The sequence below is a fragment of the Propithecus coquereli genome, unplaced genomic scaffold (assembly GCF_000956105.1).
Source record: "Propithecus coquereli isolate 6110/MARCELLA unplaced genomic scaffold, Pcoq_1.0 Scaffold123, whole genome shotgun sequence".
Classification (NCBI taxonomy): domain Eukaryota; kingdom Metazoa; phylum Chordata; class Mammalia; order Primates; family Indriidae; genus Propithecus; species Propithecus coquereli.
This window is the reverse complement of record NW_012136414.1, coordinates 3,959,320-3,987,205: the sequence shown is the minus strand read 5'-3', so window position 1 is coordinate 3,987,205 and position 27,886 is coordinate 3,959,320. Positions and strand designations below refer to the sequence as shown.

The window sequence follows — 27,886 nt, the reverse complement described above, 5'->3', positions numbered from 1 at the left end:
TTTTTTTTTTAGTGTGGCAGTCAATGTGTTAAAGCATTCTTTCCCCTCAGGCTGTTATTAGACATTTCCCTATGGGTGATACATTTTATGGAGCTACCTAAGTGGGGAAAATGTTAACTAGGAGTTCTCCTGGTGATAATTTTTTCCCAGAGTATTGTTAAGATCCATCCAATTTTGTCTTGATAGAGAATAACTGGTACTTTCCTTAGAAATATTTATGACTTATTTCCAAAATAACTTATTTTTGTTCTCAAATCATTATTCCAATATTAAGGTAAATTATCACTATAATAAGCAACTGGTTATATAACAGTATAAAAATATGAAAAGCTTAGTCATGAGTTAACATCTCATGCTTTCAGTGCCCATTGAGCTTTTGGATCTCTGTTTGCACAGCACTGGTGGTGCTTGGCTATACGCCCTTACAATTTATGCATTACTGGTTGTGATTTACATGGCAGATGAGATGAGTTACAATGCTCCTATTTCTGATTTCTGGCTCAGATCCATAGCACTGGAACTAAGGAAAAGAGATTATTAGGCTAGGTTGATCAATTTAGATATCCATTCCTTTTTTAGAGTCACAGATTATTAATATAATGGCTAAACTGAAAGACTTCTCTTTGAGGATCAGAAATGATGTCATGCCAAGCCTTCAGGGAAAGGATAGAATAATAACGATATAGCAATGCCTTTGATTTCTAAAGTGATTTTCTTTGGAAGAGCTCAAAGTACAGCTTCTATTTCTCACCTTTAATGCCAGTACATTCCCAGGGCTGAGAAATAGCCTTTTTAGTAAATGCTGAAAAATAGAAACAATTATTAAATGATGAAAGAGAGTAAAGGCTTCAAAAAGAGATCTTTGTCCCCAGAGGAGCCCAAAGAAAATGAAAATAGGTCAAAAACAGATAAATGGGGGAACTGTGATTTATAACACTAGTTAATAGCTCAATGCTAAGCTTATTTCCCTTTATCCTTGACTAATACATGAGTCATCTCTCTCCTTTCCCATCTTCTCCAAAAGAATTTCCCCTTAATACTGACACCCTCATTCTCTTTTCTGTTCTTCATTTTGTGAGCCTTTATTTGTTTGTTTGTTTGTTTTACCACCTAATCTTTCCCTGAAGTTTCATTTTCTCCCACATGCCTGTCTTCATGCAGCACAACTGAGAACACCACCAGCTTTCCCAGTTATCTAGGAATCAGTCCTTCTTGGACCTTCCTCCCTTGACCTCTCTGTAGCCTTTAACACTATGGATTATCCCATCCCTCATTTGTTCCTTTCTTGACTTACATACTATGAAAGAAATCAAATTTAGTTGTGTTTGGATTGAAAACTTGTGTTACTATTGTGTTTGGATTAAAATCTATTGCAGGCACAATGTAATCTGCACCCAAAGGGTCTCAACTTTTTTTATTAACAGAAGAGCTCATAACATCATACCTTGTCTATATGTATGTGTATGTCTATGCCTATGACTATGTAAGTCTATCTTTATGTCTTTATCTATTTCCATATCTACATCTATATTATATCTACATGTAATTATATACATAATTAACACAAGCCTGGTGAGGGCAATTAGAACTTAAGTGAGAAAATAGAGTTTTCTAAAATAATTGTATTTTGTAGCTAAAGAAAAAATGCAATTTCCTAAAACAAATATCATTTTATTTATGATATGCATTAGTCTTGGAATGAAAGGGTTCAGACCTGGGTGATCAAACACAATTTTGGAGTTGAGAGTTGAATATTTTTGAAAATCTCTTGCCCTATTTTTTGTAAATGTTAAAGAGAGAAGCTGTAAATCATGACAGCAAGACATGGCATGTACAGTTTTCAACCTAAAAAGTTTTCAACTTACATAAAACCTTTGTCTCTCCTAGCTGGTTTCTAAAGTTGCTTTTTAGTCATTGTGATTCTTGTCATTGGCATATAAATATTCTCTGTCTTCTTCTCTTGCTGAAAATGGAAATAACCAGTATAGTGTTTTGAATTATCAAGGAATGCCAACATTATCCTCCGAATTCTTATTAACAAATGCCATCAAAACGTATATTTTCTTTTCATTTTAATCAAGACTTAATCAAAATTTTAGCTTTATAGCTGTCATTCCTCACTACATTCATCTGTCTTTCCTCCTACCTCTCTGATCAAAGTCCTGCTGCACTGGTTTCCCTCTTTTCCATGTTCAAATCTTTTTAATCTTAAAAAATAGCCTCCTAAAAATTTGATAGCCTAATCTTACAAACCCACTCAGCTGATACTCTTTCTCTGTTTCCATCATAGCTGATGTTCTCAGAAGAGTAGATGATGCTTTTCATCTCCATTTTCTGGTTCCTATCACCATTGGTTCACAGAAACAGCTCTCCGAGGTCACCAATTACTTTGGTGATATCAGTCCCTCTGATTACTCGACCCTTTAAAAGGAACCACTGACTATTCATGCCTTTAGGAAATCTTCTCTCTTATTGTCTTTTGAGAACCAGATCCTCCCAACATATTGTTCTGGATTTTCTTTTATTTCTCTACCTATTCTTCCTTAGTCTCCTCTGCTACCTGATCATCTTCCACCAAGCCATTAAGTGTCGATGTTCCTAAAGGCTCAAAGTCCCTCTTCTCCTCACTTCCTGTTCTGTGCCCTGCCCTTCAGCAGGGGCATCCATACCCAGGACTTCGGTGACCATTTGTATGTTCTCCACTCCTTCATTAATATCCACTCCAGACCTTTCTCTGAGTTATCTTCGCTTAGCCAGTTGCCTTCTTGTCACCTTCACTTAAATGTCTCAAAAGAATTTAACATGTTCAGAATGAAATCCATAGTTCTCCATCCTAACCTGGTCCCCTATCTCAGTTAAGAATACAATCCTTCAGCTAGTTGATTCTCTGAAAACTTGAAGTGATTTTTCACATTTTCCTCTCCTTAGCCACCAATATCCAATCCATTAGTAAATCCTGTCAATTTATTTCCTAAATGCTTCTTGAATCCATATACCTCTCTCCATTTCTAGCATCTTCTTCATGTCTCTCCTGGACCACCATGACAGTAGCTGCCTACATATTCTGCCTTCATTCATCCTGATACCTACCACCCACACCCCTATGTCTTCTCCTCACAGTTTCCACAGTGATATTTGCGAAAGAATAATTGGAACATATCACCCTCCTACATAACAATTATAGTGATTTTTCATTGCTGCTAGAATAAAGATCCAAATCCTTAGTACTGACTATTGGCCCTTACCTGACCTCCATCTCTCATAACTTCCCTTTGCTCTCTGTTTCAGTTACTGAATCTGTTTTAAATGTGTTAAACTCCCACCTTCCACAGATCCTTAGCATATAAGGTTCCTTTTACCTGGAATGCTGTCTTCTCCCCGATCTGGAGCATTTAAGTTCTAGTGGCCATGTTTTGATCTGATGTTGTTTCTTCAGGGTTTTGCTTCTGACTTACTCTGTCCTGTTCTCTCAGCTCTGTACTAATCCAGCAGTAATTTCTTTGATTTGTCCAAATATCACTTCCATAAGGTCCTAGTAAATATGTGGGATGGCAGAGTGGTAGCAGTACATTGCAGAAGCCCAGACCAAGCTATGTCAAATGGAATAATAGAAATCCGTGTTTGGAAGTTCTCTGACCATCTGTTAGTGAGCATTTCTCATTGGCTGACATTCTTCTGCAGGCCTTACCCTGCTGCTGTTTTTCTCAACAGTCCCTCACTCCTTTCTTCCATCTCCCTCTTTCTCTCCCTCTGTCTTGAATTCCTGTTAACTCCTTATGCTAGGTAGGTTAGTTCTTTCATTGCTATGCCAGGCTATCCTTAGAGAATCCTATCCTCGTGACCAAACATGATGATATATTCACTTTTGAGAGGCGTTCTATGCTACCTTTTAAAGTAAAATTATTTTCTCATGTCACAATAAGGTAAACATTTAGTCACACCCACACTTAAACATCAAAACAATCATGGACCTCTTTGTCTTCCTTACGCCCCTTATTCAAGTGTCATTGGAGTGAGTTTGAGGGATTAGGGTGCTGATCAAGGAAAAAGATGTGCCCATGAGTGGCAGAGGCACATTATGAGCTTGATTTGGGTGATGCTTTGACAGAGTTGCCAGCTGAAGGAGTCATTCACAGCATGAGACCTTCCAAAGGCAACTTCAAAGGGACTACCCAGAAAATGAGGAGGGCAAAGGGACTCCTGGGCAACAAAGGCTCAGAGAAAGGGCTGGTGTGTCTAGGTGATGTCACTCAGCAGTGTGGCAAGAGTTCCTACGTCAGAGAACTCTGAAAGGCAGCAGCAGGTTAGGGTCCTTTATAACCCCCAAAGTTGGATAATATGGGTGCACAAATATCCGTAACACAAAATCAACTGTGGTGTCATGAGAAGAACATCAACATTCTCTGGGAGATCTGATGTAGTAGGGAGCGCTTCTAGCAGAGGACTCAGGGAACAGGTTCCAAAAGAGGTGTGGGACTTGTGGGAAGGAGAGAAATTATACAATGCCAGGTTTTCAAGCCCAGCGTGATTTTAAGCATAGGGATGCCACCAGTCAATAGAACAAAGAAGAGCAGAATATAGATCTTAAGAAGCTGTGCTTTGTTTTGAGCAGGTAGAGTCTGGGACACCGGAAGGATGTGTTTATGGAGGTGATTCCCAAGCAATGAGAAATGGCTGAGTGGGGAAGATGTTGCTCAGATAAAAGGATGGTGCCAGAGATCCAGATTTGGGAATGGACCCAGGGATTTAAAATGTGGTATCTTCAGAGTGAAGATACTTCTGGAGAAACTATCAAATGAGAAGAGAATGAAAGTTGAACCTTGATGTGTGTCTACACATCAGGTGGTGGAGGAGGAACTAGAAAAATGAGACCATAACTACTGCAGTTACATGGTAAAGATGAGGTGTAATGAGGGGTAGGTAGGGTGGAGGTAGGAGGCAGGGTGGATGGATGGATTCCACCATCCCAAACCAACCCATCCTTCCAAGACTGGCATGAATCTTACTTTCTTACTTCCTCCACACAGCTTTCTCAGCCCAAGGACTTTCTTTTATTTTTATTTTTTTGTCATCCTGGACTCAGAAAGCTTATTGCCTATAATTCTCCCTTGGCAATTAATTGTGCATTACCTTGAAATATCACTCACTTTTGTAGTATACTCATTAACTAGATGGCATCATCTTATAACTCTTTGAGTCATCAAGCAAATTTATCCATAGTAATTGTTCTATAAATACACATTGATTGGTTGATTTTAATGCATCTACAAGGCAATGAATTTTCCTCAACCATTATCCTATTTGTCTGTTTATAGTTGGGCCTTATTATAAGTACTTAGGTTATAATGACTGTTTAAACCTCTCTCTCTCTTTCTCCCGTTTTCTCTGTCTCTCTCTATTACTCTCTCTTTCTGTCTCTTTCTTTTTCTAAAACAACTGTTGAGTGCTGGCTATGTACTAAGAGAGAAACTTTGCTAGATGCCAGGAGTACAGAGAGGTGTAGGACCCAGTCCCTATTTCAAGAAACTCAAAGTTTACCAGGGAGCCAGCATTATTAAACATGAAGACTGGTCCTGACTGAGAGTGGGTCCTTGGGGGTATGATAAACACAAAGGTAGAGATAGCCACACAATATGTGCGGGCATGGAGAGGGAGGCAATAGAACATGCATTTGGGGTGCTGCAGGCTCAAAGGAGGCAATGCCAGAGGTAAACCTTAAAGAATGCGTGTAAGCAAGCCAGGTGCAGAGGGGAAGGGGGGATGGAGCCACTGCAGGCAGAAAGGGGAGGAGAAGCAAAGTTCCAGTGCCAGAGAGCATGGTGGGTGTGTGTGTGCATATGCGTGAGTGCATTTATATGTGTAGTACTATGGACTTCCCATCTCTGGGGCATCCTCTGCATTTATCCTGTATCAGTTATGCTTAATGGGAGCAGGAAATCCAGTAACTCCAAGTCTGATGTCATGTGGAAAAATGTCTTTTAGTATAAGGCACTGCGGATAGACATCCACTCGTAATTTGTGATAAGCTTAAGTACAATTTCGGAATATCATGTTTCTATTTTAAGAGTTAATGCTGTGCTGTTATGTAATTTGAGCTCTGACCATGTGGTAGAGATTTGAAATATATACAAGAGAAAGTGCAAGTGTCATCAATGTAGAAAATTACTAGAAGGGCAGAGCCAGTGAATGTTTCCCCTTCCCACTTCTTGTAAGATCTGTCCAAAAGCATGATTGATGTGTCAGCAATCCCTAGTGCATGTCTTCATTTTTCAAGATATTAAACTCTTTCTCATCTTTGAGATGGTACCACTTTAAAAGGGTGGTGCTGTTTACCAGACATGAGCCAATAGAGGGGATGATAGGTGCTATCAGGAGAAATGTTCAGATGCATCCCAAGGACATATGGAAATAAAAGTTCTGGATAGTGGATACTGAATTCTCGTCTGACTTCCCAACCCACTATTGAATCTTGATATTCTATTTATGATACATTCAAATGCTTCTGACTATGTATTTAGGTAACTTAGAGATTCAGTGGTTAAATAGCATGTAGAGCTAATTTAGGAAACTCATGGAAGTCAAATTAAAGTATTTGCTTAACAGACAATGTGAATGTTATCAATCATTCTGATTTAGGAATATCAATGAAGGTGCCATCATCACTACCACCGAAAAACCAATGTGCTTTTTTCTGGAATCACTTTCAAAGATAGAGAAGAAATAAATAATATTTGATAAAATTAAAATAGTAGAAATATACTTATGGAAATTACCATATACATATTTCCTAAATGCCATCATAATTTCTCATCCTTGTTTGTTTCAACCTCTTCTGCTTCAGAGGTTTTCACTTACAGTTGGCTGATTGGTAGAGCTGGAGGAGGAAAAAAATCCTGATTGAGACGCGAGTTGCCATAGTAACCTTGCACTACAGTTATATTTTTCTGTCTGTAACTATAAATGGTAAAATGTAACCTTTCTAATTATGCTGCAACATTTTTAACTCTGTTGGTACCAAATCCTCTACAAAGTTTGATATCACTCTAAATAAAAACAACACATTTCATTTTTATCTCAACAAAAATCTTTATATTAACTGGAATCTCTTTTGTAAAAATTAAGATTCTATGATACTCAGTAAAATGTCAAAGTATAATGATTTTAAAATCTTACCTGAATACCTAGGTTACCCACTATAAACATGCAAAATAACTAAAACATTAACCTGAGTTAAGGTTTATTATTTTTAAAAAGTGATGTTTGAACAGAACAAGGAGAAACCTAATTCGGAATGTGTAAATGAAGATCATAAACTTTAGCAATGAATTGCTTTTTTTTCCCAGTCCTTTGGGACAACCTAGACAGTCCCTGATCTCCTAACACTAGTTTTAAATAACTCATACATTCAGACAGCAACAAATAAAAAGCATTTCTGTTTTGTCCAATCCAGATTCCCACCTCCCCTCCCACCCTTGGAGCCCCTGTTGCCTCTGCCTCTGCCAAGGGAGCTCCTGGAAGTATCAGGAAGCAGAGAAGCTCCAGGTTCAAAGGGAGAGGTGAGACAGAAGCTATAAGAATCAGGATACCTAGGGCAAGTGCTCTGCTAAAAACGTCACCTTGCCCTAACCATAAAAATCAGACAATTTGATTTAAAAATTATTTCACCATTTATTAGTATTGCTGGAAGTTCTATTAACCGGTGATTGTAAATCTCACCTCAGTTAGAAGTATGAAAACTCTGACAGATTAAAGGGACCGTCTCTATCCATCCAAATCTTAGTGTCAATTACATAAATCAGGTTTCTTTCCTGCTAAAAGTGGGCAGAATCAGTGCACACTGAGGGAATGGAGGTTTGCATCATGCAGAGAGGAGAGGAAATGGTTTTGGAGCAGAAGTACTGTGGGAGGCAGGGAGGCCTGGTGTGGTGTGGTGTGAATGGTGGGGCACCCTGTGGCTAGGGCCTGGGGGAGGGCCATGGGAGTGGGGGCTGGGGGATATAAGGACCAACATTTTACTTAGGACTGTCCTCATACTGGGGAAACAGGGGGATCCTTCTTTGTCCTCTCATCTCTGTGTCTCCTTTCTCAACTATATGCAGAATGTCACATAAACAGAATCACACATGCTATACAGCCTCTTGAGTCTTCATAATGCATGTGAGATTCATCCGTGCTGTTGCATGTGTCGACAGTTTATTCCTTTTTATTGCCGAGTCGTATTCCGCTATACGGCTGTACACAGTTCATATATCCATTCACTAATTGAAGGACATTTGGGTTGTTTCCAAAGATGCTTTAAACATTCACATGAAGATTTTCATGTGAACATATGTGCTCATTTCTTTTGAGTACATTCCTACAAGTGGTATTGCTGGGTCATGTGGTAAGTGCACGTTTAACTTCGTAAAAACTGCCAAACTGCTTTCAAAGTGGCTCTATCATTTTGCAGTCCCACCAGGTATGAGGATTCTACTTGCTCCTCTTCCTTAATATTACTTAGTTTTTGAGTTTAAAAATTATTTTAGCCATTCTAATAGGTGTGTAAGGTATCTCATCATGGTTGTAATTTACATTTTCCTAGAAACTAATGATGTTATACAGCTTTTCATGTTTGTATGTCATGTGTATGCCTTCTTTGGGGACGTGTCTGTTAAATCTTTTGCCTATTTTTTCCTACTGGTTTGTTTACTTATTGTGGAGTTTTGAGAGTGTTTGAAAAATATGTTCTGCTTACAAGTCCTTGGTCAGACATATGAATTGCAAATATTTTTTCAAGTGTGTGGCTCGTTTTTTGAAAAATTCTCTTAACAATGCATTTTTCAGAACAAAAGTTGTTTTAATTTAATGAAATTCAATTCACCTAGTTTTGTTCAATGAATTATGCTTTTGGTGACTTTGCCTAATCAATAACCACAAAGATTTTCTTCTATGTTTTCTTCTACAAGTTTTGTAGTTTCATGTTTTACATATAGATCTATGGTCCATTTGGGATAGACTCCTTTTTAATGCTAAAAATTTTTCTTTCACCTGGTAATAGACCATTCTTATGTCTTTGAGAAAATATGTAAAAACCAAAAGCTGCTATGACTTAAGCAATACTTAAAAATTTGTGTCTCTTTGTGTTTATTAACCAACTAAAGTTGATTTATGTTCTTATAGATCCAACCTAAATTTAAATTCTATTAACCACAACAGCATCTACATATGTTTGAGAAATGCATACATGAATGTCAAGGTACTTTGTCCATAGCAAGTGCGTGGGGCCTTGTGAATTTAGGAATTCCTTATAATGACTCAGCTCTCCCTCAGTCACATAGTGGTTTGCTATCCACAGATCGGGGCCAGTCTCTTCCTTTTATAGATAAGGAAGAAGAGGTCCAGAGGGAATCAGTACTCTTTCCAGAGTCAAACAGAAAGTTGGTGGCCAAGCTAGTCTAGAACCAGGTCCCTGGAATTCTTGTCCAGTGCATATTCCATTCCTATGGTTTATTGAAATGAACATTGGCCACTAGGACGTGGGACATCATCACAACAATCATTCTTTTGAACATATGCCTTGCATTATATAAGCTCTTAAAAAGCATGAACCATACCTTTTCCAGTCTTTGAATGCCCAACTTTGTCTCATACACTGCTGTGGGTCCTAACGTTATAACTGGGGCAGTTGTGGGATAAGTGCTTACCAGGCTAATGGCTTCTTCCTCGGGCAAGGCAATGTTTCAGAGCAATCTGTTTTTAATAGATTTGCATTGAAAATACCTGGAAGAGAACTGGTTGGCTACAGTATGATATAGAGAAAAAGGTATGGGACTAGGTTTTTAAGTTGCCCTGGGTCACACTGCTAGTAAGTGACCCGGGGCAAGTTACTTAACTTTTTGAGCCTCAGGGAATAATAATAATAATAATATACACTCTACAGGTTAGATGTATAGATTGAATAAAATAATATATGTGGGAGCTTGGCAAAGCTGGCATATTACTAGGACTCAATAAATATATAAGTTAGTTCCATTTCCTTTGCCATTGTTGGAATAACAACTCTATCTGTGGGATACAAGAGCTAAGCACAATGGAAAGTGAAAATGATACTCACAATTAAATATTAGAGACAATTATTCCTGGTTCAACCTAGACTTGTGCTTCAGTCATAGAAATGTTGTCCACAAAGTCAGACTGGAACAGAATTCACAGAGTCAAACATATTATACAAAAAAGCCATCATGAAAGGAAGTGATCTTTGCAGAGCACATGAAAATAAGTAATGTAGGCAGCTTTCTTTACAGTGTTATTTCTTTTAGCTCTGGCCTTTGAGCTACAATCTGCAAGTTCTCACACATTTCTTGTGAAAGCTGCCTTTTTATTCCTAAAAGCTTTTCTTTACCATTATAGCCACTCATGTGATGGCATAGATCCTGCAAAGGTCTTGTGGGGTCAGGAAGGGCAGAGAGGAGAGCCGAGGTCAACTTATCCAAGCTTTAACATCACATATCGAAGCAGAATTCAATCAGCATCATTCCAATGAATATCTCTTGTTTCCTTCTCTCCAAAACATTCCGGGCCACAGCTTCCTGCCTCAAGCTTGCATTTTAATCCCCCTGCTTGGCATCACATCATGCTCCTGGCACTGCATGAATGACTTCTCTCATTGCCCACCCCCCGCCCCACCCCAGGGCTTGGGTTCTGTCATCTGTGGCTGTCATTGCAGAGATGCGAATGAAAGCTCCTTTGAGGTAAATTGAAGTCAACATGGCATTGCCTGGCTCCTGGCCCAGCAGGGGTGTAAATGCATCACCCTCGGAAATAAATATGGTCCTCTGCTTTTCTTGGCCTTCATAATAACTCACACTCACCTTTTCTCTCCTGAGTACTCTCCAGACCATCTCAGATCTACCTATACCCATCTCTGCCTCCTAGACCCACCCAAGCAATATTTACCCACCTCACTGAGGCCTCAGACATTCTCAAATTGAAGAAAGTTAGCATTTTATCAACATGAATCTGGCATAAGCAAAGCGTGACACCGTCCCATTTCAACTTTTTGTAATGCCCCTTTCTATCTTGTTCCCTCTCTCCTGCCTGCTTTCAGATGTCCAGTGCTCTGTCTAGCCACGACCTACCACCTCCTTCTGCCTTTCCCATACCTCTGGCAGGAAAGCATATAATCAGCTGATCCACACAGATACACTAAAGACTCTATCACCTAACACAAAACAAGGGGATTTTTTTAGAAAAAAAGATGGTAGTAATACAAACAAAATAATTTGTAACTGTAGAATCTGACACTACACCAGGATGGGGAGATTATTTCCATGTAAATTATTCTTCCAGAAATATTGTACAACACAATGAGTCAGCTGCACACCGGGCACTTAGTAAGTGCTCTGTAGTGGAATCGACAGTGCACTTCTTCTATGAGAAAGCTGCACAGAGTTTGAAAGTTGCAGGTCCCTCATCAGTACCCATTTCCTCCCCACCAAACAGAAATTTAGCCAATCGCTGGCCCCTTTATTCACTCAACACATCTTCACTGGACACCTATGTCATGCACAATCTGAGTACTTGGGACACAACTATCCTTTTAGGAGATTTCAGTCCAGCATGGAAACAGAGTATCATATGTAATCAAGAATAGTGTGGGCCGGGCACGGTGGCTCACGCCTGTAATCCTAGCTCTCGGGGAGGCCGAGGCGGGAGGATTGTTTGAGCTCAGGAGTTCGAAACCAGCCTGAGCAAGAGCGAGACCCCGTCTCTACTAAAAATACAAAGTAATTAATCAGACAACTAAAAATACATAGAAAAAATTAGCCGGGCATGGTGGCGCATGCCTGTAGTCCCAGCTACTTGGGAGGCTGAGGCAGAAGGATTGCTTGAGCCCAGGAGTTTGAGGTTGCTGTGAGCTAGGATGACACCATGGCACTGTAGCCCGGGCAACACAGTGAGACTCTGTCTCAAAAAAAAAAAGAATAGTGTGATATGTGCTGTGAATAGGATTGCTATGGGAAAACATAGGGATGTACCTAGCACAGCTTTGGGTACCACTGAAGATGGTAATTCCTAAGCCAAAATTTGAAGGGCAATGAGTGAGCATCCAGGTGAGAGGGGGTAGGGGTTACTCCAGAGGGGAGAGAGAACATGGCGGGGTGGGTTTAGGGAGTACAAGTGTTTGGCACTGCTGCAGCATTGGGTTCATGCGAGATAAAAATGACAGCCAGAGCAAAGACATTTATTGAGCACCTCCCGCGAGCCAGGACATGCTCTAGGGGTTTGCATGTCCTCTTCTGGCTTCAATGTCACCATCAACAACAGGAGCCAGGAGACCTACCATGTCCGCTGTTCTGCGGCTCCAGTGTTCCACTGCCCAACACCCAGAGCCCACCACCACACACTGAGGGGTCTTCAGGACTGATTCCATCATGTCCTCCCTCCCCATGTCCATGGATCCCCATAGGAACCCCAGTCAGCTCATTTCTTGTCACCTGGACCGTCCCCACAGTACTCTGTACATTCTGAACCTGTGCCCATCTAATGTCACCATGAGCTCTTAAACCCTTCCATCTGCCTCGCTGAGTGTGTCAGGCATCATTGTCAAAGCCTTCCCCCGCGCGGCCTCTCATGTTTCTGTTGGGCTCTTCTAGAGAACCTGCCTCCACAGCCTTCCTCTCAGTAAGGACTGTTTTTCCATTAACCCAACATATCGCAGGGTCTAGAGGAAGGGTAGGGGTCTTATTTGCCCCTCATTGCCACCTCCCGTCAGTTTTAACTCCCTCCGCGCTAAAACTCCCCATCTCCTCTGAAGCCATGCCATCATGAGCTTCTCTTCCTTGTTGGAGTCATCTGAAGGTTTCTGAGTCATCCACCCTCATTCTTTGAAGACTTTAGCACCAGGCTCATTGCCTTTTCCAAACCCTCCTCCTGTCATAATGCTCGGTGATTCAAAATCCACGTGGAAGGTCCTTCCCGAGCCTAGCCTCTCACTTTCATGACCCCCTCTCCTGTGATCAGCCTCCCATGGGACGTGCCCTTGTAAATAACCACACACCTACAAAATGACAAAATGCCAGTGTCTAAGTTTTTCCTCTCTGGTTCCTGCTTTCTGTCTTTCTAGCTCCCTCCAGTCCTTTGCCTCCAGTAATTCCTCAGCCCCTCCACAATCACCAGACCATTGATTCAACCATCTTTTTCACAATCCCTCACCCCTTGTATATCCTGCTTCCTGTCTATACCCATCTCTGACCCCACAGTCCCTCATTGTAATCCCTTCCTCACACACCCCTTCCATCATACATACCCATTTTCTTTGCCATCCTTCTCTTTGTTGCACTCACTTGGCTGAATTATAAACTTAGTTAAATCCAAATCTCTATATCTTCTCTTCCTGCCCTCAAAACAGCTGACTATGGCAAGAGAAGACAAAGCCAAATGACCTGATTTTAATTCTATGAGTACTAGCCTTAACTGAGCCATTGGTGCTGCCTAAGGATCCCTTGAGGGGCAGCACAGCGCGAGGAGGGTTTGTGGACTCAGGTTTCCTGGTTCACTTCCCTACTCTGCCCCTTATGGACTGGATTATCATGAGATATTTATTTTCACTTTCTGTGCCTCAGTCTTTTCATCTGTAAAATGGGAAGAAGAATAATACTTGTCTCTGGGATTGCAGTGAGGATTAACTTAGTTAATATTTGTAAAATGCTTAGAAAAGTTCCCAGCACATAATAATCCCATATAACGGTGTGCTATTATTATCATCATATTTCATTTCTGGGTCCACTTGCTCCCCTCCTCTCCTAGAAAACCATTTCATACTTTCTCTCTCTCTCTCTCTCTCTCTCTCTCTCTCTTTCTTGCCTCCTCCTGCTCACCCTCCTCACTTCGAATTAATGATCTTGATTCCCATTTTACTGAGAAAATAGAAGTAAACAAAAGAGAACTTTCTCCACTCTGGATCAACTAACATACCTCAGCTGTACCTGTCTAAGTTCCTTCCCTGCTTTTTCCTGTGAACGAGCCTTGTGCTTCTGTCCAACCACCCCACTTGTGCCTTAAGTCCTGTCACTTCTCAAGGACATCTGTCTAGCATCTGCCCCTCACTCTCCTGCAGCGTGATTCACTGGATCATTCTCATCATGATATCTACAAGCTGTAGTAACCTTCCTTGTCTCCTCAAGCTCCAGGCAGCTACGTGTTTCTCTCTTCCCTCTTCATGGCCAAACACCAGTATCGATGCCTCTACCACTTTCCTTCCCATTGTCTCCTAAATCCACTCCTACAATGTTTTATTCACCTCTGCTCCATTCAGACTGCTCTTATCAGAGTTACCAATGACCACTATGTTGCTGAAACCATGGTAATTTCCTAGTCTTTGTTTTATTTGATTTAACAGTAGTGTTTGGCAGGGCCAATTACTGCTCCCTTGAAACACGTTTCTCACTTGGCTTCCAGGATACCACGCCCTCCTATTTATGTTGTCTTCTTCTTGGCCACTCCTCCTCGACTCGTTTGCTGTTTCCATCTCATATTCTTGACCTCTGAATATTACAGGGCCAGAGGGTCCAACCCTTGGCGCTCTTTTCTTCTCTACTTACACTGACTCCCCTAGTGATCTCATCCAGATTCAAGCATTAAATACCATCTGTAAGCTAATGATGCCCATTTTGTATGCTAGATTCTATCACTTTCTCCAGATCTTGGCTCAAATTTCACCTTACAGAGAGGCTTTCCTAGGCCATTCTAAATAAAATAGTGCCCCCATTCTATCAGTCTATATACCCTTACTCTGTTTTATTTTTTGCATAGCACTTTTCTTCTTGTGACATATATTTGCTCGCAGAGTGCCCTGCACATAGAAAGCTACCAATAAATATTTGTTGAATAAAAGCACGATCTCATTCAGTCCTGATAATACCCCAACAATCCTATTAGAAGGATTATTATAGATGAAGAAACAGAATTGGGTTAACCCATTACCACACAGCTGGCAGTTCAAGCCACCTGACTCCAGACCACACACCAACCTACTGTGTTTCAAAAGCCAGAGGATACATGGAGTCCAGATCACAAGGTGCTTCTACTAGGTGAAGACTTTATCTTGAGGACACATAGAGAACCACTGGGGTTGTGGTGGGAGAGTGGAGGAGTGATGTGCCTTTAGTAAAGTGCTCACTCCATCCAAAATATGCATGCAATTGCCCATCTCCAGTTCTTAGGTCATTAAATTTTGCCAACTCAGAGACTACCTTGGTGTGTCATTGGAAAATTTAGGCTGACAGTATATACATGTGCTCTCCCAGGATCAAACTGGCCTGTGCTGACAATATTTAAGTCAGATTCAGTTAAGAGCTTCAAATCAAACTTTAACTGAGGCCTCTGAAATTAAAAACCTTTTTGCCGTTTCCATAGAAGCCTGATAGCTGACATAATCCCTAAAGAAGCTTATATGTTAATGCCCAAGAATCACTTACAATGCTCATGCATTGCAGACTCAAAATGCCATGACTTGCGCTAGATACACTAGCAAAACATTAAGCTATTTATTTAAGGAACATATTATAGTTCACACTATAGTGAAAGAGGATAGGGTTTCTAAAAGTCTGATTTAATGAACTTTTAAAATACTCATATTTTAAATATTTGACTTCTTTAGGGTTTAGTGCTCCATAGTTTCTGACCTTTTCCACATGGGGTTGTAAGATGCAAGAGGTACTTCCACGTAGGCAATAAATGCATTTGGTTAATAGATGCTAAAATTTATCATGTTTCCATGGTAAAATGAACTGCTGTTTTCTGTTTTAAAGGGAACCAGCTTTTCACCCTCCAATACCTCCAAAACCCAGTTCTCCTGTTTCTTCTCCTAAACACCTGAGACAGGATAATAGGTAAGACCTAGTACTCCATAATATCTTACCAAAATGAAATTCAAGAGAAATGAAAGTAAATGAATTGTGACTTGCTTTGTGCAAAGCATGCATATGTTTTGTGTGCACATTCGCTAAAGAAGCACTTGCAGAGCTTTTTCTAATTTTATTTGCCAATGCACATGTGTATTTATGTTTGCCCTTGAATACTGATGACTATTACTAATCTTAAGGAATAACCTTCAAGATACAAAGGGAACAATACTCATGTTCAGAAAGTGTGCACAGGTTTCTTATATACTAGCTCCTAATATATAAATATAAAATACATATGTATTTGGTATATATATTATATATAAAGTATAAATACATGCCTATTAAACAATATATATATATATTTGTATTTACTGCAAGTTAAGTTTACCATTGAAAGCTACATATTCTGATGAAAGATGTTCTTGAAACTTCGTGTTACCACTCAAATCCTCACGTTAGAAATATCTTTGGGTAGTTCTTTATCTTTTATTTAGTTAAGAAATTTGTGATGTATTTCAAAACTATCACCAATTTTGAAAAAATGTTCTAATTAACTTGTCTTCAAATCAGGAAAAACAGACTTGCTTTTCAGCTTTGAATCTGTGTCATTCTATAATTAATACTTAGAAACAAATTCAAAGATCTGAAAATCTTCCCATGTGTTCCTGTTACGCCGTTTAATATATTTTGGACCATTTTTCAGGATGTACATCCCACATTTCCATTATTATGGTGAGACTAAAAAATGGTATCTCACTGAAGACTGAATCCATTAGATCTGCTTGATTGCCTGCCTTTGATTTTTTTGTATTTTTGCTTTTGGATGGTGATTTTTTGACACCATGTGAGACACAATTATAGATAGAACTATTCTTTGGTAGACACAATCATAGAAATATTTCTCAGTAAGAGAGGAACTTCAGCTGGAAAGTGCTGACTGGGCAGCAGAAGTATGTAGCATTAGGTGTTCATCTCGTTGGTTAAAACTCCAGGTCTGAATTTCTATTCAGTGAAACTTCACAGGATCTTTGAAATTTTGTCCTTAGGATGTGAGGATAATTTTTTTTAATGAGTCAAGAGAATATTTCTTCACTGAACTGATGAAAAATGTAGATCGGATTTATAACTTCTTATTTGTATGATGGTTATAATTATCTCTTAAAAATAGCTTCTCAAACTTTTTATCTTACATTATTTTTCCTTTAACTCTTATAGAATTAAGCAATTAAATCTTACTTGAATAGAATTTTTAAGGGGCTAAAATTAATTGGCCTTAGTACACCTAAATTCTAATCTAAAATCAGTTACGCTAGCATTGTAATCTTGTTTATATTTAAAAGAAAGTAAATTTCATAGGAATTGGTCTAATCCATTTTTACTACTCTAATTTCTTTCCTCCACCAATGATCTGAAAAACAAAATTGGGACAACTTGCCTGTTTTTAAAACCCTGATTACTTTAATCACAGCATGATGATTTTAATGAAAGAATATGAAAGGAAAGTGTTTCCTATGTAATTAACACATGTCCTCAGGAGTACAAAAAATAGTTGAATATATCTTCTTGAGAATAAGCAAGAATGTGTAAGTAGGTCAACCAGATACTCAGAAAAAGAGTAGAGAGAAGCCTTATATCATAAATTTTGACAGAACCTAACATAGTAAAATTTAATTCTGTCAGCTCAGTGTGGTCATGCTCAATGTGGTAGGTGAACTTGAGATACAGACTTATTTCCTATCTTATCTGAGCAAATATATTTCTTGATAGTATTCAAATGGGATAAATCTAAGAAAAAAACTATTCCTTTGTTGCCTAATAACAAAAAAGATTCTTACTATTTAAAAATATTATATCACTATCTAATAGAGATAAATATGAAAATGCTTTACTGATGAATGGAGGCCAATAAAACCCCACATGAACATATTTAGAACAGGTATTTCTAGACACTTCCAGTAGTTTAAAATCTATGAAAAGAGAGATAGATGAAATTACAAAAGAATATATTGGACTCTTTAGAATTTCAAATAGGAGGTGGTTGAATTCTAGCCAACCCAAAGAGTTCAAGTTTGTTATCTCAAGTAGTGGTAGGGTTCCAACACACACTGATCTTTTTTGAACATGAATGTTTTCTTATAAATTTAAATTGAACAAAGAAGTGTTTTCTTACCTAACGGACATTATCTTTAACTTTGAAAATACAGGCAGATATGTCCACCTAAACCAGGTGTACGTACAGAAACCAACAGATCCTCTGAAAGAAACATCAGGTATGATGCGGTGGTCTCTATCTGTATCTATGTAATTGTAGATATGCAATATGCAATGATAAAGTATGCTTTATTTAAAACACTTTAAAAATATAAAACATTAATAAAGTAGATAAAATCAATTTTCCAGCTGACTTCAATATGATGGATAATAAATGTTTTTATAAGTACTTATAGAATTTGGTTTTTTTATTTCTATCCTAAGCTTTACATTAAGAAAACAACCAAAATTGTCTGAATATGATAACAGTATAAGATCAAACCTCTTGAAGGAAAGACAGTTTGTTTTCCTCTTTGTTTCCAGCACTTCCAACGAGATCTATGACATAGTTGGTGTGGATGTATAAATGAAGAGGTGGAAACACAGTTGTTTAGTCGAACTTGTATTACAAAAGCTTTGCCTAGTGGTGACTGTACAAAGTCATGTCTACCTCCTCCGGTGCCATCAGAAGAGGCACATAAACTGTGTTGATGCCTTTGGGTACAGTGACATTCCCCAAATGTCTGGTTTCCCCATGAGAGTCCTGATTTACACCTGTTGTCTTGCATGTCCTATCTTGTCTAGTATTTGTTCTGGTTATATCTGTTTTTTTTTTTCTTTTTAGAAAAAAATGCTATTTTTGAAAATAGTTTTTAAACAATATTATTTCATAGGTCTATCAATATGATAAACCAATTTTTAGTCAAAAGATTTCTTTGACTAAAAAATTTTTTTTGAAGTTCAAAACATATGCTTTTTGTGTTTTTATATTATCCCCTTTGACTTCCAGAAGAGTCCCAGTTCAAAAGACACATCACACAAATTCTTCACCTTTGGGGAGAATCATGTTTCCCTTGTACCTGGTAACTGAAAGCCCGACTCTCAGCATTTCCCAAACTGTGTGCCATGTGGCACAAAATGTCCACACATGCTCTGTGAAAGAAGGGTTCAATGGTCCGATACATTTAGAAAACAAAAATAGAGTTCTCTGCCACAGGACTTTTCACAACCTTCAGTGAACTTATGTGGATTCTGAATTACCAAAAGCAGGTTACATTTTCCAAACTTACTTGACTATAACATCCTTTCTTCATGAAACCTTATTAACCTTCTATGAGACATTGTTTGTGAAACACAGTTATTAATTACAGGAAAGCTATAAAGATTTTCCTAATTATTCCTATTCATGACCAGGGAGATTGGCATGGATCCAAGCCCTTTGTGTCTCAGGTGCTTTCACCTGTCTTACAGCCTTAGACGACAGATATCTTCATCCCTTTAGAGGGACTAATTAATTGTCTGGATCTTTGCTTAATGCTCTTTGGCTCCAATAGAAAAACTTCCAGATTCACTCTATGTTACTTGTGCAATTAACTGGATTTTCTTTTCCATGTCTTTTTTTTTAAACATAAACTTGGGAGCTGCCAATACAAGTCCTTAGGGGAAAATGTAGTTATTTCGGTGAGCACTAGATGGCAGAGCCAACACCGAGGTGAAATGAAAAAGAGTGGGGAGTGTGTGTGTGTGTGTGTGTGTGTGTTTCTGTCAATGGGGCACGCACATGTCTCTGTGTGCCAAGGGCTGATAGAATAGAACCATTTTGTTATTCTGCTAAAGTCAATAATTCCTGAACAACATCTGGACTATCACTTTCTCCACTGAAAACAGATAAGAAATATCAGCACTTTGAAAGATAGCTCTACTGTCATTGACCTATATTGGTTTCTCATTGTTTGAAGGAGTCAGGATCTTGACAACATCATCAAAGTGGCCACTTCACTTCAGAAAACTGACAAGGGGTGAGATCTCAGAGCTTTTGAGCTTGTTTTTTTCCTTTCTTTGTGTTTGAAAAATGCTTAACTGGTACATCTGAAAGTTACAATATAAACAAAACCCCAGTGCTGTTTGTTGTATATAATTTAAAAGGAGGTAAGTACCCCTGAACAGTGGATGGTGTAGACATTCCTGGACACTCTTCTTCTGCTGCTGCCTCCTCTGGTGACTCATCCCAGTGACCTTAGCTGTCAAGCCTCATTCCAGGTCTCTAGTCCTGTATTTATGTCTCCCATCTGTCTCCCAGCACCCTACACAGAATGCCCAAGGCCATATTCAAATATTCAACTTCTATCCCAAGTGTGCTATTTCCTGGCTTCTTCTCTGTTCTTCCATTTCTGCAGGCTCATCTTTTTGGAATCATTCTTTTTTTTTTTAATTTTTTTTTGTAGAGGCAGGGTCTTGCTATATTTCCCAGGCCGGTCTCAAACTCCTGGCCACAAATGATCCTCCCACCTCAGCCTCCCAAGTAACTGAGATTACAGGCATGAGCCACCATGCCCGGTCCTTGGAATCATTCTTGATTCTTCTGTCTCTCTCCTCCTCCATGTAGTAACAGGCATGTATGAACTGAAGGTCTAAAATGCCCCTCAAGCCCACATGGCTTCTCCTTCAGACCCTCATTGACTCGTGCATAGGTTATTAGAGTAGCTATCCAGATTTACTTAGACCCCTCAGTCTTTCCTTCTGCTAAACCATTACTGCCCATCAATGCCAGAATTATTTTCCCTAAGATTCTGCTCAATCACTGTACCAGCTTCCTACTGCCCATTCAATTACATAGAACCTCATTCAAGGGCCTTGCTAACCTGGCTCTAGCCTAATGTTCCAGAGTTATTTCCTACTTCACCCATATATTTATCCTACCCTCAATATCAAATTAAACCACTTCCTTGCTAAAATTTCCAGATACTCTGCTTTTGTTTGTGCCACATGACAGTCTTTTCCAGCCCCTAGCCTGCCTTATCAATCCATCCACATCCTACCTGTTTTTCAAGATCCGGATCAAATATCCCCTCCTCTGTCAGTCTTCCCTGAGTGATCCAGTGAAGTGTGACTTCCGCCTCTCCAAGCTATAGGAGCCCTACTATTCATACTTTATAGTACTGAATCATATTTGGCTTTGTTTTATGTTATTTGTGTAAATCATCTTTCATCTCTGTAATCTCTCAGGGAAGATATTTTGTATTATCCACCATTCTCAGTGTATGACATGATGCTTTGTGCAAAGTAGGTGTTCATAAAATAAATTATGGTAAAACAGTGACAGGTAGTGAGAAAACCTTGAGTATGAATATTCCATCATTTAAATCCCAAGCCCACAAAAATATTCCTTGTTTAATGGAATTATACTGCTGAGAATGTTACTACAGATTGCAGTCTCTGTCAAAAGAATGAAGAGAAGAAACAAAAGTGAAACTTGGGTTTTCTGTGCAAATTCATAAACAAAATAGGAGCTCTGAATCCAGACCAAGACTGTAGACAGTCTCCTGAATGTTTCATTTCCATTTCTTCTTTTTTCTAAGTGCCTAGCTCTCTAATTTTATTGATTTATTTTTGTTGGAGGCAATATTTTGTTTTCAATGGGGATCGGACAGTTTTCTGGTGGGCGATTGGGATGTCTGGGGGAAAGACAAGTGAGTGATGCTGAAGGGGAATTGTGGTGTGGCGTAAATCAAACAGAAGCAATGAGAGGTGCAGTGAGTTTAACTTTCCTGTCCGCATTCCCTAGCCACAAGGCACGGATTCCACAGCCAGGTATATTCATCACAGAGAGAAGTTGTGCTTGACAAGGACCGGGGAAAATGTCTGTTGCATTGACATAGTCATCACAGACTATTGCTGTGGGCCGACCCCAGGGACTAGAAATAGCTTTATTTCTCTGAGCTGCTCTTTGTGAAATGGAGTGTTACTGCTGTCTGATCAACAGCATTTAATTTGTTGCAAATGCAGTGGTGAAACTTAATATTCGAAGCTTTCACCAATTTAAAGTCATTTTGAAAGCTCGAATTCTTTATTTGGAATACAGTATCCATTTTTTAAATTTACTAATTTTAAATTTACCAGAGTATCTTCTCATGATTTGTGCTAATTTTCTTGTGATAAACATGAGCAACCCCTAAACCTGATAATCTCATCATTGTGACTCATGCCAGTTAGAAAGGTATGGGCTAAAATTTACAGGATTCTTGGGTTTGTTCTTTCCCTTGGGGACCTGAACAGATTCGCAGCCTCAGAGTTGGAAGGTAGAATTTCAAGCAAGAAACGATAATGGGCCACTGTATCAAGGGACTGGGTAGTGCTTGTCTCACACAAGGATAGAGTATTCATCAATTTTTTGTCAGAGGCAGTGACTTTTGTATTTCAGTGTTTATTCTCAGTCTTCAGTCCTACCATTGAACCAAGTGGATTCATCTATGTGGTGGCTGGGAATTTAAGATATTTTTAGGGTCTCCAAGAGGACTGCCTTCAGCAGCTCTTCTGGCCATAATATTGTGCCAGGCATCTTCAAGCACATAAGTGACTCAGTAACTATATCTCTTTAAGACTACATCAAAGTCTTGGTGTTTCTAAATGCAGTTAAAAAACAAATATAAATAAATATAGCAAGCATTTATTAAATGAAAAATTTAGTATTGACAGGGCACTATTTATTATAATGTCCAAAACTAATTGAGAATTTGTAACTTGCCAGGCATCATGCTTAGCACTTTATATCCATTAGCCTATTGATTCTTTTCTGAGGTGGGTAAGATTAGTTTCTCATTTTACAGATGGGAAAATTGAGTCAGCAGGAGGTTAAGGAACTCACCCAGGGTTACCAATGAATAAATGGTGAATCCTGGATTGGACTCCAGGTGTTCTTGACCTTGGAGCCTGAATGTGTAATTACTGGGTTACTGGGTCTTACAGCATCCTGGTCAACACCACAGATGACTCAGGAAGACCGTGAAATATTGATAAAGCTTGGAAAACCTATGACTCTGGAGCAGGAAGAAGCGAGAGCCAAGATTTGTGAACAGAAAAGCTGGATGAGGAAGACAAGAGAAAAAGGGGTAGGGGGTGTGGACAGAGAAGTTGGGGAGAGGACATGCTGTGAAAGGGAACAGGAGGAAGGCACCAAGAGCACTTTTGCAAAACCTCCACCCGCCATACCTGCTGTCTGCTTGGGGGAGAAAACTGAGCCATGTGGTTTAAGTAAAATTCTTGAACCCAGGGGTTTGGCTTAAATAGGTTGCTCCTGAAGAAGCAGGCAGAAAGGGCTTTGCAGTTCTCAAATGTGGAAACAGGCGAGCAAATTTAGCTGACCTGAAAATGAGGTAGGAGTAGAATTCAAAAAAGAAGCTAGGCTGACTGATGAACAAATATTGTCCAGTAACTACTTTGTGCAAGTACATTGCGCAAAGCTATAATTAGTCAATGTACCTATATTTGTTGATTCAATTAAAAATGTATACTCAGCATCTACTGTATGAAAGACACTGTATTAAAAACTGAAGAGAATCCAATGTAAAACACAGTTCTAAATTTTAAGTGGTGTGAACGTGTGTGTGTGTAGGGGCAGGGGCATTGACACGAGACAAGTGTGCAATGGCCATAAAGCAAAGCATAGTGACAGAACTTCCATAAAGAAAATGCAGAAAAACCAAATGCTGCAAGGGTTCCAAAAACAGAGGGGATTATATTCAGTTGGAGGATTAGGAAAGGCTTTTTGGAGAAAGTCGTATTAGAGTAGAACCTTGAAGGATAATCAAGATTTTCGCAGATTATAAAGGTGGGACATGCATTGTATTTCAGAGAACTCAGAGTTATTTTAAGGCGAATTTACCCCTTGACTCTGGGCAGGCCTTTACTAATGTGAGATTTTTTTTCTCTTCCAAAAGTGAAGAATTGGATAATCTCATCAAAATGAACAAAAGCTTGAATAGGTATGATTTTTACATGTCTATTTTTGGCTTTATTACTGAACTACATATTATGACTTCTTATGTATTTTCAGTCTTTGAGCATAAGGACCCACATACCAGGCTAGTCAAAAGTATCCTACAAATCTTGAATAAAAAGCTTACAGAAGTCACCATCATTTCATTATTATTATGAATGGTTATTAAGGCCTAAAAATACTAATATTAAAGTGTCTTTGATTTATTAAGGCAGTTATGTAAATAACCACATTTCTCTTCCTGAAATATTAATTCACTAATACGTAAACAGAGTTTGGTCTGATCACTGAATAGTACTTTTAGTTTAACCATTACAAAAAATTTATTATCTTAGTTAACATTATCTCCTTATTTTGAATGATTTATAATTGCATAACTTTAAATTTGCAAGAGAAAAAAACTGAATAATCGATGTTTGTGTGAGAGGTGTGTCCACGTTAGCTATCTCTCTGTTTCATTGCACACTAACCTACCAAATGGGCGGGGACCAAAGAGAAGGAAAAGACAAAGCAAATATCAAATGGATTAATTGATCTGAGGATCACAAGATGTGTTTTTCATACCTTGTTCTTGCAATAATGGTCACTTAAACTTGCTGATTTTCAGTTCTCTCATCTACAAACAGTGGAGGTATTATTAGTTCAGGAGTTGCAGATTCCACGGCCTCTTAAGGCCGGGCAGGTGTGAGTGAAGGGGGCTGATTCTATGGAACAGGTGCTGGGAGAACTAGGCTAAAAAGGAGAGGAGATGCCCTTTCTAAATTACCTGGCTGCTTCTCAGCTCCAGCTGAGCGTTTCCACTGAACCCAATTTGCAGGACATTTTCAGCAGATCCTGAAAATCCAGGTTTTTATGTGTCATGGCCATCTTTGTAAACACTGGCTCACATTAAAAATAGAAACGCTCCCTGAACCCAAACAACACATCTATTGTGGCCACCTATTGTGGCTTTCAGATCCCCAGTTTATATCTTTTATTATTTTATTTTCTCTAAGGTCCACTGCAATTTAAACTTTGAGTCTGTGAACAGACTTATTTGGAATAAAGCCAATTTCAAGCATTGTTGCTGATCTTTCCCAGCTAGCTTTTATTTCCTGCCTTAGATGTAAACTGGTCTATATTCTTATAGAGTTAAGCATCTTTTATTCCCACTGACAAGGTTTTTTTTAATTAATGCATTTAAAGAAATCAAGGTCTTGACGGTATCTTCAGAGCAAATCTGAAGGCAGAGGAAACAGCAAAAAGGTAAGTGTATCTTTCTTTAATCTGAAAATCTTATCTCTCAGATTGCTTATCTTATTCCTTTAGACATTAGCTGCAAGGAAGTTGTATCCTCTCACATGGAAATGTACTAGCAAATGTACAATGCTCTCAGCATTGTACATTTAGTTCAGACATAATTGCCCAGAGGGATTTCTGCTCTTCCATTCAGTAAGAATAAATAAGCAATTCATGAAGAATGTTTATTGTACCTGACCTTTCAAGATACCACACAATTTCATTTCAATATGTAGTCTTTTATTTGAATTTCTTTGTGTTTTCAGAGCCAAAAGCCTTGAAAGCCTCATCTGTGTGAATACCCGGACAGACAAAGATGGCAAAGAGTAAGATTTTATTAAGACAGATCACTTCGATTGAATCCTAGACTACATACTATTTTCTAGGGGAGACCTTCTGCTCAGGATGAGGGTCAGGCAGGCTGGTAGCCTCAGATTAGGGTCAGGAAATAGTGCCGGCCCTGCCACTAAAATCAATTTGGGTGACCTGGACACATGATTTACTTTCTGTTTCCTCATCCCGTAAAATGAAGGATTTGACCTAAATGATCTCCAAGTTCCCTTTATATATAAAATTGAAAGAAATATAACTAGCTGTTATAATTAGTGTTCAGTGGGCTGGTTTATGAACTAAATACATTTATGGTAAGACATTTAGGTGCTGGGAACAGAACCCCTTACCACTGACATCTTTAGAATGGACTAAGGCACTGTTCAGTTGGAATCTTGGTTGAGTCACTCCACATGTGTATCTCTTCATATGTATTTGTAAATATCTTAAGGCCGTGCTTTTATTTATTTTGCATCATCAGATGAGTTAATGATTAGTAACTGACCTGGTAACATTTAAGAGATGAACTTATAGTTCTAGCCTGATACTGATATACTAGAAAATTGAATTTCATTACTATATTGTTTTTCTTGTTGAAAGAAACCAAAGTCTTGACAGTTTCATTAAAGAAAATTCCAGAATAGTCAAGAATGGCAAAGGGTAAGGATTTATGAGATCTCTACTATTTTTCCCCCAGATTTTCTGTTTACTTTGGATTTAGTTAGTCATTAAATTTGCCTTTCTAACATGAGAATTATTTCTATTGTCGCAGTTATTTTTAAAAACCATTTATCTGTGCCAATCTGTGCCCAGAATGGTATTCTAGCTTTCCAAGTCAATCTTGGCAGATGCATTCTCAACCCTTTCTGATGTAGAACACTTAACAAAGTCTATGTGGTGAAAAGTGTTGGCAGTAACCATCACACAGACATTGAATGCTTATTAACGACATATGATTATTATGTAAACGTGCCAACATACTGCAGGTGATTTTTTTCCAAGTATAGAATAGATGAAGGTAGAAAACAGTCAATTCACTGTACACGGCTATATGAGCTTTACAGCAATAGATGAAATTTCAGGTATTTTAAAAAATGGAGTTTGGAGAGCTCCACAGAAGTGGTGGATGATGGGAAAAGTAGGACGAGCATCACAAGTAGATCATTTTGTGGGCTAGGAAAAAGGAGAAAAGAGAAGCAATTTGTAATCTGGGATAGCTTGATAGCAACCAGGCTTCAATGTAGGAATAACTGATCTTGTTGGTGTGGTAGGGAAAGAGTCCTAGTTCTTTTTCCTTCTTCCCTCCCTCCCTTCATTCTTTCTTATACTGAAAGAACTTGAAGTGTCAACAGTCTTATCACAGTGAAATCAGAGACAGATGAAAATGGAAAAGTGTAACGCTTGGAAAATTGAGGAATTTAGAGGGATTGGCTTTTATATTCTCTCATAATTTTTAGTCATTGGCATGTGAAAGTTTTATTTCATTTGTTCAGTTTATGTAAAACACTGGAGCTATAATAGTAATATTGACTTTTTCAAGGTCACTTTGGACCCTTTAATAAATACACCCTTGACCTTTTTAGGAGAAATGGCTCAAATCCTCAAAGTATTTAAACTTAAAATGTCTATCAATTGATTTTTACCCCTGATGTGAATGATTCCCATGCTTAAATAAGATAATATCACAACATATATATTAAAGTCAGCCCCCCTACCAACTCACACTCAAGAAAATAAAAGCTGAGACCCAGTGAAAACTTTTACTTTTAAATTGATTCAATCATAACTGAGTAATGGTTGGTATCTTAGTATCAAGCTGTCTCTTTGGCACTTTGCATGATGAATAGAGCCACTTGAATTAAATATTTCCAAGGATTTCTGATCCTTTAGGCACTGATTACATCTTCTGTTGTGGAAAATCTGCCGTTGTCATAAAGATTCTGAATATATCATTGAGTTGCTCTTACTTCACTCTCTTTCTCTCTCTCTCTCTCCCTTACTCTATCTTTTCTTTTTTTCCAATGTTATAAAGAACCCAAGATCTTGGAAGTCTTATTAAAGTTAATCAAAGGACTTACAAAAATGAGAAGGGGTAAGTAAATCTCCTACTTTAATGGGGCTCTGTGTTTTCAGGCTAGCTTTTTACACCTCATAAGAAATGGGAACACTAAGGTGCTCACACAGCAGTAATATTCTTTGGGGGTTTGGGGTTTGGGGGTGGGTAAACTCACAACGAATGGACGTGGTGAGTGTTGTAGAGGCGAAAGGGCACACCTCAAATCATGGTTTGAGTGTGTCAAAGTCTTAACATGTAACCAAAATGTTTGTACCCCCATAATATCCTGAAAAAAAAAGAAAAGAAATG

The 27,886-nt window shown here is 38.7% G+C and overlaps 1 protein-coding gene across 1 annotated transcript in view; it reads left to right on the top strand.

Moving 5' to 3' along the window:
• SCEL (sciellin) overlaps positions 1–27,886 on the top strand; it is a 116,623-nt gene that overhangs the window by 17,798 nt on the left and 70,939 nt on the right. The window contains exons 9-15 of the mRNA XM_012637758.1: positions 15,792–15,872; positions 18,092–18,157; positions 19,877–19,936; positions 23,855–23,899; positions 25,099–25,158; positions 25,458–25,517; positions 27,554–27,613. Of these exons, the coding sequence (XP_012493212.1) occupies positions 15,792–15,872; positions 18,092–18,157; positions 19,877–19,936; positions 23,855–23,899; positions 25,099–25,158; positions 25,458–25,517; positions 27,554–27,613 (432 nt within the window). The remainder of the gene's footprint in view (positions 1–15,791; positions 15,873–18,091; positions 18,158–19,876; positions 19,937–23,854; positions 23,900–25,098; positions 25,159–25,457; positions 25,518–27,553; positions 27,614–27,886) is intronic.